The 13961-nt window shown below is 34.8% G+C and overlaps 1 protein-coding gene across 1 annotated transcript; it reads right to left on the bottom strand.

The window, feature by feature from the left end:
• Positions 1 to 1588: 1588 nt before the first annotated feature.
• On the bottom strand, positions 1589 to 3336 carry LOC128033990 (protein MAINTENANCE OF MERISTEMS-like). Its single transcript, XM_052622496.1, has 5 exons — positions 2873 to 3336; positions 2710 to 2794; positions 2344 to 2606; positions 2062 to 2219; positions 1589 to 1722 (listed from the first exon to the last, which is right to left on the bottom strand). Exons 1-5 carry the CDS (start codon positions 3334 to 3336, stop codon positions 1589 to 1591), a joined length of 1104 nt encoding a protein of 367 aa, XP_052478456.1.
• Positions 3337 to 13961: the final 10625 nt, after the last annotated feature.

The following is a 13961-nucleotide window of genomic DNA, read 5'->3' as shown; positions in this document are numbered from 1 at the left end:
GATACGTCCCAGGTGCCATCACAGACCTTCAAACGGAACATGCGTACTACAACGGCCGATTGCTACGTGGATGCCAAGTGTTCAAACGCCTATTTTGGACCTTTAAGCAATGTCGAGACGCATTTCTGTACTGCAAGCCGTTGGTACAAATTGACGGTACCTTCATGTTCGGTAGGTACACTCATCGATTCTTCGATTACAATGTACGGGATGGCGGTGGGAGAATTCTTCCAATTGCATATGCAATAACACCGGGGGAGTCGTCTGATGACTGGGATTTCTTTCTCTCTAGGTTAAGGAGGCATGTGTGCCTCCAACCTGATATCTGTGTTATTTCAGATCGGGGCGCCGGTATACTAGCTGCATTTGATCGAGAGGGAAGCTTGTGGCAGCGTACACACCATAGATATTGCCTGAGACACATTGCTTCGAACTACTACAGGCAATATCCATCTAAGACGGAACGTCGACAAGTGACCAACATGGGTATTTACTGTATAAATGTATTATTTCGTTTGTCAAATTGAATTAGTTTTATTCGTAGAAGGGGTATAAAATATTCGCTATGTTCTTATATTGGTAGGGTATGAAATGAATAAAGATCGTTTCCACGAGATGTTGGCAATCTTGCAATCCCAAAACAGAGAAGGGGCGGACTACCTTTGCAACATACGTTTCGAACAGTGGGCACAAGCATACGACGGAGGCCTACGATATGGCCATATAATGTCGAACCTGGCAGAATGCATAAATTCTGTTCTTAAAGGAACGCGCCATCTACCGATAACAGCGGTTGTGCGAGAGACATATTTCCGTTTGGCGGCGCTATTTCCAAAGCGAGCAGCTTCTTATGCAGGCCAGATGCAGGGTGGGCATGTATGGTGCATTTAGGTAGTTCAAGAAATTAACAAGGCGAAGGCGAGGGCAAATATCATGCACGTTGTGTGTCACAATCGAGACAATTTATGGTTTCGCGTGACGGAGTTCGACAGACCGCACCAAGGCGTTGTTGGTGGCCAATATCGTGTACACTTGCGAAACAAGACCTGTGACTGTGGGAAGTTCGATGCACTTCGTTATTCATGCGCTCATGTTATTGCAGCCTGTCAGAATCTCCGTCTGGATCCGCTGAGTTATGTGGACGAAGTGTACAAATTAGAAAACATGTACAACGTATGGAGACACGTTGTCCCACCGGTCCCAGATGAACGTAAGTGGCGCCGTATCTCTTGCTCCTTTTAAGTCATTACGGATAGAGAATTGCGTCATGGTCAAGGGTCGACCTTTCTCCACTAGAATACGGAACAATATGGATATCCGAGAAACAGCTAGTCAACAAAAATTGTGCGAATGGTGTAGGAACCCAGGCCATACAAGTCGATCATGCCCTAATCGCAATAGTTGAATGTAATTATAGAAGAAATTACCTTTTATTCAATTATGTATTGATAATTGTATTAAATTTTGGTTAAATTATCAAATTACTACAATTTCTTAAATGTTAGTACCAGTCAAAACATTTTACGAAATCCAACATTATGTAAAACTTCTAATTCATTACATCAAATGATTAATTTTAATACGGTAATCAATGTCTATGACCGGGGGATTCAGTTCCACATGGCGGCCGTCGACGGTTACGCGCTGGATTCCTCCTTTCTCTAGCTTCTAGCGGCGGTTGTTGTTCTTCCGGTGGGGATTCTAGTTCTTCCGGTTCGGCATCTGGTTGTCGGACTTGGGACGATGATCCACCTTCAAAGAATAGTGTATGTGGAGGTGTTTGCATCATGAACAAGGATTTGAGTTTGAAAGCCATGCGTTCTTGGCGATTGGTAAAAGGAGAGCTCCCGACGGCCCCCTTGTGACCCTCCTACGCCGATGACCTAGTTATCGGTGGTCCGCTTCAACATTCAGAAATGGAGCTGATCCGCATTTGGCTCCAACTCGCCATAGGATTCGAAAAGGATACATGTACGGGTTAGGGTACATATAAGGGCTAGGAAACATACCGCATCATAGGGAAAGGTGAATGCGTGGGTATCATCTGTTGAATTGTCGCGCCAGTGACCGCATTGGTGCTCTCGTTGGGGACGGTGATTGCATGGTCGCGATGATGAACCGGGTGAATGTCTGGGCCTCGTTGAGGGCCCTCGTAGTTTTGTCCCCTTGGATTTTGAGGCTCGCGCTTTCCTTCCGACACGTATTTGCCGCCGCCTCTCCTTCGGCGTAAGTAAATACGGCTTCCCATGGGCCCTAAACCATGGCATGTATTCTGGAACGCACGCTAACTCAGGAACGATGATTGGTTCTCGAGTAGGTAGATATTCATTCCGATTTTCCCACATTTCTGTGTACACTGACCAGTACAATGGCCAATCCGTACCTAATAGCCGAAGGTCGATTTTGTGGTGCTCGTCAAACTCCTCAGGGTCCGCAGGGATCGGTTGTCTACATCCAAACTGTCGTAGGACTCTGTCTGTCTGGTGGGGCTCCACGGTTGCATAGTTGATCAACACCACTTTCACGTGCCAAGCGTTCGGATTTTGTAAAAACTCTTCCGGGATTATTGCCCGGACTGCCGGATCCTCGTATGGTGTCCATTGAAACTACATGAACATGATAGAAATATTACATATATACATAATACTAAATACTAAATATCTATCTACTAGCGAATGTATGGAAATATCTATTTGCAATAATACTTACTTCTGCTTCCGAGCGTTGCTCCAATAGAAGCCGTATATCTTCAAGTTCAGTCGGTATTCCACGATAACTTGCCGGATGGTTCCACCTAATTAAATAAATTTTTAGCATTCTTTTATTCTTACAAAATCTACATATCAATTTCAAAATGTAATATAAAATTTACCTCGTTACGAGTGGGAATGTATATGGGTGGTTCACTCGAGGACGTAGAAATGGAAAGCGAAACCGTTCCCATGATTGCAGTAGTGACAGGCAACCTCCAATTTTTGCTCTCCTCGGTTTGGTCGCCCCGCACATCTCCCGATATAATGTTGCCAAGACGGCAGACCCCCAACTAAATTCACCGGCTGCTCTAAAATCAACGAGTTTTAGCAGCCACCTTAGATGTACACGGCTCCGTGATGTGTCGGCCATGAGATAGCCTCCAATTATTTGAAGAATGTATGATCGAGCATATCGGATTCTTTCAATCTCGGTTGAATTTTCATTCAGACCGGGGAAGGTGGCATGTAACCAGCCCATCTCCACCTTACCTCCATCCATTTTATCCGGAACGGCGCCCAAAAGCTCGTAGCACACCGCCTCCCAATTGCTAGAGTGGGCGGATCTTGGCCACCGGGTGCCCATCCACCGCAATCCCAAATGCAGATGGACATCTTCTAGAGTGATAGTGCACTCTCCACATGGAAGATGAAATGTGTGCGTCTCAGGTCTCCACCTCTCGATCAACGCACTGATCAGTTTCGGCTCCAACTTGCATCCCCGGCCTACCGTCGCCACGTGCCAAAATCCCGCTTCCATGAGTAGTTCTCTACTAACGGTGATGGAGCATGCATATTCAAATATTGCATTCCAATACCCGATCTTCACCTTTTATAACAAAAATATATTAATAAATATCTAAAAATACATAAATAAAAATATCTTAAAAAAATTTAAAATTTAAATTTAATACTTACCATGTTCATTTGCTCCACCGATATGTGATTCCTATCAAGACGAATCAATGATCCGGCCATTGTTGAAAATATTAAAATTTTAAAATTATTTAAAAAATAAAAAATTTAAAATTTTCTTAAAAAATGAAATTTAATGGAAAAGAAATTTAATATGGATTTGGAGATTTTTGAAGGAAATTGAGAGGATTTTGGAAGGAATTTGAGAGTTTGAGAGAATTTTGGAAGGAAATTGATAGAAATTTTGAAGGAATTGAGAGAAATTTTGAAAGGAATTGAGAGAATTTTGAAAGAAATTGATATTGAATTTGTTTGTGAAAATAAAAGGGTGGGGGTTTATATAGTAAAAAAATTTGACCGTTGGGGGCAGCGGTCAATTTTTTGACCGTTGAACCTTTTTCACGCAGCGTCCACATCGCATCACGTCGGTAGCGACCTGGCGGCGTGGAAGGAAATAGCGCCTCAAGGGAGCGATTTCCTTCCACGTCGCCAGTCGCACGACGTGACGCTGACCTTTCTCTCGCCTGATCCCGACATGGCTCCGACGTGGCGCGATTTTAGGGAAATGGCCCAGTCCGGTAAATAATTAAAAAACCGGCCTATTTCGTAATTTTATAAAAAAATTGGCTTTTTTTGGTAAATCCCTCGAGCATAATTAAAATTTATTAACTATTTTGAAATTTAAGCAATGAAAACTTCAAATTCTAATCAAACTCAGAAGGAAAATGGTAATAAATTTCAAATATTTATTTTAATGATTTTTAGTTACTAATAAAATGAAATTACCTAAATGTTGATGCATCTATATGTGATAGTGATAAATTTAGATTTATATTATTGAAGTATTATTACTTATAATTGAATAATTTAAATCAAAGTGAAAAAATAAATATTTTTTTTGCCAAAATAGTGAAATGTAATCTAATATAGACTATAAGCATAATTTCAGCTTTAATAAAATATTTTCTAATATTTAAAATTTAATAATAAAATTAAAATATATGTTTAATTTTAATGTAGTGGTACAATAAATAATAAATGATATTTCTATCAATTCAAAAGTTTTTTCAAATTAACATATTACTAATTTTTAGTAGTTAAGTATTGCACATTATTTTACAAATTCAATTATTTTATTAACTTATTAAATGATATATTTTAAAAATAAAAGAACCCGATATCGTATTTAAATTAATTGTACAATACTAAATATATTATTTGCACAAGGTTTAAAAGATAGACTTATTATAGATACATACTTTTTACTATTTAATCTTAGAAAATTTAATGTAAATAAATTAGTTAGATCCAAATATAATGTTTTTAAGAGACTCACTAAATTAAGTATAATTGCATTAAATTTTCAAAAAAAAAGTGTTTAGTTAAAAATTGGATTTTCAGTTATCACATATTAGTAATATAATATTTATTAAAAATAAATTTTTCTTGGGATTTGCAGCAGTAGGAGGCTTAGTGCGAGATCAAAATGGTAGATGAATCATTGAGTTTAGCCTATACTTGAGAAACTGTATTGTGATGGAGGCTGAATCTTGGATGGGTTAAAGCTTATCTTAGATAAAAGATTTGAGAGTATCTTAATTCAAACAAATAGTCTCGAGGCTGCTACTGCCATTCAGGAATGTGCCTTTAGAATCTCGAACTCAACTCTCCTTAGAAGAATTCATCAGATCCTGACAAAGGTAAAGTAGTGGAAGATCCAACATATCCCCCAAGTGGATAAAACAGTTGCAGATAGTATTGTCAAGATGATTCGTGATAGAAAAATAAGTTTAAGATTATTTGAGGATCCTCCTTTGAGGGTCTAGTTTTATGAGATTGTATCTTTTTTTTTCATCAATTTTTTTCTTTAGAATTAAATATTTAATAAGTTACAAAATTCGAAGCTTAATTTGTTTGACTCGTACATTTATTTTTAGAGATAACTTAACATTTGAAACTCTTCCTTGTAAAATAATATATATATATATATATATATATGAGTTAGTATTTAATACACTAACAAGATAATTTTTTATTCTACAAATAATTTTAAAAATTATCATTTATTTATTTTAATATTTTACTATACTCCTATATGACTAATGTCAACCTTCTAGCCTTATTTGTAGAATATAAAACTCCACTTGATTGTATATTAAATATTTTCTCTATAGGGTTAGTATTTGACTAATAATATACTTTTTTATTCCACAAGTAACCTTAAAAAATTTGTCACATCCTTTTCTTTTAGTATTTATTTTTAAATATTTTACTATACCTTTATAGGATACTTGTCAATCCCTTGACTTATTTGTTAGTAGTGTACCAAATATTAGTATGAGAACTATGACTCATCATTATTATATTTATAATTAGGGTTAGATTTGGTACCCTAATAGTGTACTTTTTTTAATTCTACAAGGTGGCTTAATATTTATTTTAAAATATTTTATTATTAATTATAGAACACTTGCCATCACCCGACATTACTAGTGAAATCTAAAAACTCACTAACAATATACCAAATATTTTCCTTTACAATTAGTTGTTTTATTTATTTCTAAATTATATAATTTATTATTATGTGATTTTTACACATTATTATTTATAATTAATTATCTTAATTGGTTAATAAATTTTAGATGAATCTTATATATCATAAAAATCGATTAAGTTAGTATATTTGCATCTATCATTATTAAATGCTGGATTTTATTTAAAATTTGATAAGTTAATTATTTTAATATATATAATATCTTTCCATTAATAGCATTTTTACTTTTTATAATTAAAGATAAAATTGTTTTAATATAAAGTGATTCAAAAGCACATAAAAATATTTTATTTTATTGAATATTGTTAATCTTAATTATATATTTTAAATATTTTTATTATTACATTGGGTTTTAAAATATATACTATGATAATAAACTAGTCATCGAAAAAATATGCAAGATGATAAATTTAGCTTTTAGCATTTATATATATATATATATATATATATATATTAATTTGGTTTTATTCTTTTTTTAAACTAAATTTGGTCCTTAAACTTTTAAAAATAGTCAAATTGTTTTTCTTTAATGAAAATATTGACTAAAATGATAAGTTTTAGTGGCCTACATGGCAATTCAAGTGTACTTCATGTTAATATTCTTTTGAATTTTTATATATATTTTATAATTTTTAAATTATTTGTTGATGTGACATATAAGACAAATAGTGTCTTATTAGTATGAAGACACGTGATCGCCACACTAATTACCATGCCAACATCATTAAAAAATTAATATCTTAGTCAATATTTTCATTAAAAAAAGAGATTTGACTCTTTTAAAAATTAATGGTCAAATTTAGCTCAAAAAAGTAAGAAATAAATTAACAAAAAAATGTAAACGAAGAGGGTTAAATTTGTCCTTATATCAAAAAAAAATATTAAATGCATTTAATTTGTGGCAACTTACTAATGAGTGTGAAATTTTGATCAATATAATCTGGGTAAACTACTTCGAAGATCACATTAAAATAGTATCGTTCCTATTTTGGTTATTTTAAAATTTCTTTTGTCAATTTTGTCATAGCCGTTAGAAAAATTGACCAAAATGGCTAGTCAACTGTTAAACCCTTAAAGGATTCCTGACTAGACTTGCAAGGAAAAGGAAAAATTATTCTTTTAGTCTCTTTAAAATTACAAAAAAATTAAGTTAATTCCTTAAATCCCAACAAAAACTCATATTAAATAATATAAAAAATGTTAGATTCGGCCTTCGATATGCTTCCGCTGTCGTCTTCCTCCACTATCTCCTCTGGTTCCTCTTCTGATCTCAACACTGAGGTAAATGTCTTAATTACCCATGTTTTCTCATTTTTTTTTTATTTTTCAACTAAATAGTTTAGTTGCACCATTTTTTCAAATGCACCGTGATTTATGAAAAGATGATAACTCTTCACACAGAAACTATATTTTTTGAGGTTTTTTTTAAAAAATGCAAAACCTTCTGTTAACCTAAACACTGAAAAACACAAAAATTGTATTCCAGTTAGATAAAATCAAATAATAATAATTTGCACAACTTTCTGTTAACCCAAGCATTGAAACCATGACAAATTTTTCTTGTTCTGGTGAAAGATGAAGAAGCGAGGATGGTGGCGACATCAAAAAGGGCGGAGTTACGGTAGATCAATGTCTTTTCTTTTGCCTAAGCATAAAAAATTAAAAGTTCGTTGGTATAGTAATGGTGTTAACTAAAATTTTTTAATTCTTAAAGGGACTAAAATAACATTTTTTTTTTCTGTTTTTTGCAAGTCCAGTCAACAATCCGTTAATTTTAAAGGTTTAATGGTTTAATAAACAATTTGGTCAATTTTTATAACAACAATGATTAAATTGACAATTTTTTTTGAAGTAACCAAAAATAAAAATGATGTTATTTTAGAGTAATGTATGATGTGGTTACCTTATAATCTAAGGGAAGCCCCAACTTTTATTCCATGGGCTCAAGAAACCCATTAGAGTATTACAATTCTTTTAGAGGATTTTACCGGTGGAAATAAAAATTGAATGAGCACATTGAGAGATACAAACACCTTCACTCTTGCTTTATATTATTATTAGCTTTAACAGAAAAATCGTTTCTAAACAATTTGACGGGGTTTTGTTTTTTCAATAATACGAAAAAAAATTATTTACTTAAGTAATATGAATTTTTTTTTATTTACATGAATAATATGGGACGGTATCTTGACACCCTAAATCTCTAATTGCCATGGTGATTTGGGGGGTAAAAACGATGTTATTATGGCAATTTCGAGCGTTGTGAAATTTTTTATTCAGTTAAATTACTTTTTTTTTAAATTAGCAAATCCCATTTTCACTTTTCATATTTTTAAAAATAATTTAATTGAATAAAAAAATTTACAACTCTTCACGTAAATAAAAAAAAGTTTTGACTTTTAAAATACAACAAACATGAAATTTGAAACATGTGACAAAAAAATTTAAATAAATTAATTTTTTTGTCTTCATCTTATCCTCTCCCCAATCATTTGTGATTATTGCCTTGATGGATGGCCAGTAGTGCTTAGCTTTGATTTAATATATAACCAAAATCTGTAGATTGTATAACCTATGCAGAGGGATGCTTGTCTAACTTGTTGGCCTACAATTTGTGATTAAATGATAAACGATTTTCATGATTCATTTATTATTATATTTCTATTAATTGTTATCAGGTTGGTAAATTTCTAAGTGGGTCTCTTTGTGTCAATGAATGTGGGTCATGTGTCATAAGTCGCAGATCAAAAGCATGTGTCGAATGCGCACAGAGCATCCCATCGAGGTAAATTGATTAAATAAAGCTCATTTGACCCACTTGAACTGACCCAATTCTTGGAACATGTGGAGAAACCCATCTACTTGAAGCCTTAGTGGCCAAGTGGAGTACTTAAGGAAATTTAGGGCTACCATGGTAAATAGGAAAACTAATCTTAAAAGATATGTAATCTGGTAAGATTAGATTTTGTAATCTTAAAGGATTGAGTCAATCCCTTAAGAATCTCAATTGTAAATAGGCTCTAATCTTGACCATCGATGTAACTCAATCTATACTGTTGGTTTTAGGGGAGCTCAACTATAAATAGGGGGCATTCCCCCTTATTTGTAATCACTCAGTTGTAATCCTTCATAGTAATTGAATACTATTGAAAGCATTTACTCAAACACTTGATGTGCTTTTTCTTTCTAATAGAATATATTATTCTTTCGTTGCTATTTCATTTTGAGTTGTTTTCGCTTTATTTTTGGTGCATTGGAGAATTTCTATTGAGAATACTTACTTTGTGAGATTTAGGTTGACTTAGGCGGACTTGAACCCAAAAAAATCACCTAAAGTCGCACGGATTGTAAGACTAAAGTTATAGCCCCGTGACAGTTGGTATTAGAGCTAAGGTTCAAATGTGCCGATCAAGATGAAAAGAGGAGTAAACGATCAGATTGAGCCAATGGAGACCCGTGTGAGGGCTAGGAAAGCTAGCCAATCGAGGAAATATTGTCAGCTTTGGAAGAACAAGTGGTCAATATCGATGAGTCCATGGGGGATATGAAGGAGACACTTGAGGTAGTCGAGGGACGCACTACATAGTTGGAATCGACAGAAGAGCAACTTAGGGAAATCGTGTTGGAGCCTCTTGGCTCCAATGAGGAAGAGGTATGATGGCTGCTCAATTCCACTGTGGATAAGCTGACAATAAAGGACAATGCTCTCGAGGCCATGATGATGGCTTTGAAGGAGGAAACTAAGACCACAACGAGGGCTTTGAACACAAGAATTGAGGAGCCCGAGGGAGAATCTAACACCCCAAACTCGACCTAGACGTTACAGTCGAATTATGAAAGTTACATTGTTCGTGAAAAAAAATACTAATGCTTAATCTTGATGAAAACTAGCATTCGGTGAAGAGATAACCGATTTGAATAACTCTTCGAGAAATGTAATAATTTCTGAAAACATATGAATACTTTGCAGAAAACCATGTTTAATAGTTTTACTAAAAACAAACCCAATTTACTTAAATCATTTGCGAGATAAAACACTTTAGTGATTTTCAACAAAATTTGGTAGCGAACTCATTTTAGTAATTTAGTCTTCATTACCTTTAGTTTATAGTTAGTCGTCTTGTTTAAAAATATCGGTTAACACCAAAACTTTAGCAAAACAATTACCAACAGAAATTCTAATGTTCCAAAAAACATTAAAATGTCCAAAATCCATAAAAGTCCATGAAAAGGAAGTTCGTAACATACAAAACCAAAGATGTGTGGAACCTGAGCTCCAGCGTCACTGTCCAATCTTAAGTCTAAGAATAACCTATAATGTAGAAAACAGAGATGTGAGCTTTAAGCCCAATGTGTGGTCTGGCCTAGAAATTTTAGTATAAACATATATATCAGAACATGTCATAGCATAACAGAATTCATATCAGAGGATATCTTTTAATAATTCATATCGTATCAGATTTCATATCAGATCATATCTTACATATCGAGTCATATCATTTTAAATCATAGCATATCATATCAAATCCTACCCCCATTCGCTCCACACCATTTCTGATCAGCCAATCAAACCAAATAGGACTACAAGAGTCCATCCATCCAATCACACCAATATGTGGCGGTGTGCCACTCATAAACATGTAGAAGAGTTGCCAAACAGAAATTTACGGTTTAACCACCATAATTGCAGTAAAAATTGCCTTATAACACTTCCTCCATCATATCGTAACCCATCCCAAAACATAAGCATACTCATAAATATAATTATAATATCAACGTATACACATCATAAATCATATGGCATGCAAACACATATATTTTCCTATGAATCATAATGTAACATGTTTATTTAGCATACCTCCTAAGCTTACCCATGTATGTTTACGCAATAAAACTTATGTTTTTTTCGACCTTATATGATGCCTATAAACCCAATTTTTCAGTCCCTTAAACAACCCTTAATAGGGCCTTAAAATTGGCCGAAGAGGCCCACACAATCGTATGGCCCACATGGTCCAAAAAGCTAGCCCGTGTAGTCCACACGGCCTACCCAAATGGGCTGTAAGATTTTACACGGTCGTGTGCTCCACACGGGATGGAAAACTAAACATGGTCATGTGCTCCACATGGTCTGGCACATGACCGTCTGACGCACACGATCTACCACATGGCTTGACACACGATAGTGTGGCACTGGGCAGTTTCAAAAATAGCCCTTGTTTTACATTTTTTTTCAAGTTTCAAGCGATAAATCGGGTTAGCTTCACACACTTGGTTGTTGATTTGATTAATCGTTCAGTTGAAACTCACCAGGGCCTACAATTGTTCATCAAATCGTACTAATTAACCGAAAAAAATTCATCAAAAATCGTATCCCCAAACCAATATTTCAGATTCCAAAAAAAATTTTGAGTACCTACCCCTCCGAAACCACATCCAAAATCGAACCTACTCTATTGGAAGATCTTGATTTGTGCACCCTTCGCCTAACAAAAGCACAAGAGCATTTATCTCAATTAAGAAGAAAAACCAACACTGAAATAATCTCTACCTTAAATGAAGAACAATTAAGAATCTTAATATTAGAAAATTGATTCGACAACACTTACAATTTGCTTAGATTATGCCCCAACAATCGAACTCCACCCAACCACTAAAATGTACATTGATAACAAAACAAGAATCAAGGCAACAGAGAGAAAGATGAACAAAAAAGAAAAACAAAAAGAAAGGAAAAAAAATAAGTAGCCAAAAAGGGAGGAAGAAACGTGACAATGGGAAAGAGAGAATGGGAGTAAGAAAGGCACGTGAAACTTGTAACACCTTATATCCGACTGGTCGCCAAGCCCAGATACGTGATGCCACACCACCATCTCATCTCATGTACATCGAATAGGTAGCTAGATTCAAGCAAATCGATCATATTTTGTTAACACGTATAAGTTTTAAGTCGTCCAAATAGTTAATTAACAGTGTTACATGCAAATCATTCGTTAATCGGTCATACATACAGTCAGAATCATACATAAGCGCTAATTGGAAAAATTTCAGAAAAATGTCTATAGGTATTGATACTGACATTAAGGTATCGATATTTTCTTTAAGTGGTATCGATACCACTTAGAAAAATGATACCAAAAGAGCATACTGTTTCTCGGCCAAAAATCCCAATTGTCGAAAATTATCGGTACCTATCGTGGAATATCAATACTTTGACCTTGAGTATTGATACTTGAGAAAAGATATCGATAACAAATCTCTATTCTGATTCCCTGCATGTTTTAAAACACAGAGGTACCGATTTTAAAACCCAAATATTGATACATTTGCTCCTGGACATCAAAATGCAGCATACATATGCAATGAACTCATTCCAAATCAGATTCTAAGTATCAAGCATCACTTACTCTGATAATTAATCATCCAACGACTAAATTTAACAATTCAAATCGTCTAAACAAGTCCAAGCAAGATACATCAAGCCATCATTAAAGTTCATAAACATAAGCAAACCTATAAACTCACAAACTACCAAAAATGAATTAACAAAGTCAGTAAATAGTCCAAACATATCATGGCACTAAACAAGTTTACCACATTGCCTTATTTCCCAACATGAAATAGCTGAAAAAACACCTGTGATAATATACAAATTGTAACGCCCCTAAATTCAAGTCTTTAATTTTTGCACGATTTGTCACAAATTGCTTGTTTGCTTCAGTGATTAAGTAATTTGGGTGTGTTTGGGAGTGTTTAAGGAGCCTGGGTTCAAGTCTTGGCCTTGGCAGAAGTTTTAGTTTTTCCCTTAAATGAATTTGGACACTGGCACATAGGCTTTATAAATTTTAGTGCTTGTTATATGACAAAAAGAGCCTAATAGTCTAGTGGTAGGTGGCGTGTGAAATACTCTTAAGGTTCGAGGTTCGAGTCCTGTGTTGCACTGTGGAGTGTTTATTTTTATCACCTGTGCAGTGAGGTGGTAGAGTTTGACTGAAATGCCGTGGATTTTGAATGGAAGAGTGAGTATGGAGAGAATAGTGGGATTGTGATTGGGTGGAGGAAATCAAGGAGGGATAAGGGGAGGATTTTTAGGAGAAAATCAAGGAATTTAAGAAGGTGGGAGTATGTGCCGTTTGGGGTAGTTCAACCCTTGAGATTTCGGCTAGGGGGTAAAAGTTTGTCTTTTTTGGCATTTGGAAGAACTTCTTGGGGTAGCATTTGTCGAATTTAGTCTTTAGGTACTAAAGATTTTTGATTTTGAGGTCAGTTTCGTGTTCTCCTAATAGCTTTTGGTGTCGGTTTTTGCTAAGTCTTGGGAAGTACCTTTCGGGTTGCTTACTTTTTTTTTGCTACTCTATTCTTCTCTCTTCCCCTCTCCTCTTGTGCCAAATCCTCTCATCTCTCTTTTTCTTTTCCCTTCTCTACTCATCTCTTCTCTTTTTCTCCTCTTCATTCTAGTGCTACAAGTGTTGTCGACTACCGGTAAGTGTTATACTTTTTACTCTGTTCATTTCTTTCTCTTTTCCTAAAATAAAATACCTTACTTCGTAATCTTTGATTACCGACTGCTGATGTTTTTCTCTCGATGTGCTACTTGTTGCGGTTTTAGAGTTTTCCTCGAGGAGTGGTGCAGTGTAAACGTTGTTAGTCGTCGAAACCACTCTCTCATCCCTCGATCAAGATAAGTAGGCTAGTCTTCTTTTAAGTGAAGGCTGAATGACCCTATGGTTCTATATGATCAT

The sequence above is a fragment of the Gossypium raimondii genome, chromosome 10, assembly GCF_025698545.1.
Source record: "Gossypium raimondii isolate GPD5lz chromosome 10, ASM2569854v1, whole genome shotgun sequence".
NCBI classification, from domain to species: Eukaryota; Viridiplantae; Streptophyta; class Magnoliopsida; order Malvales; family Malvaceae; genus Gossypium; species Gossypium raimondii.
The sequence above is the reverse complement of the archived record's forward strand: the minus strand, read 5'-3'. Positions and strand labels throughout refer to the sequence as shown.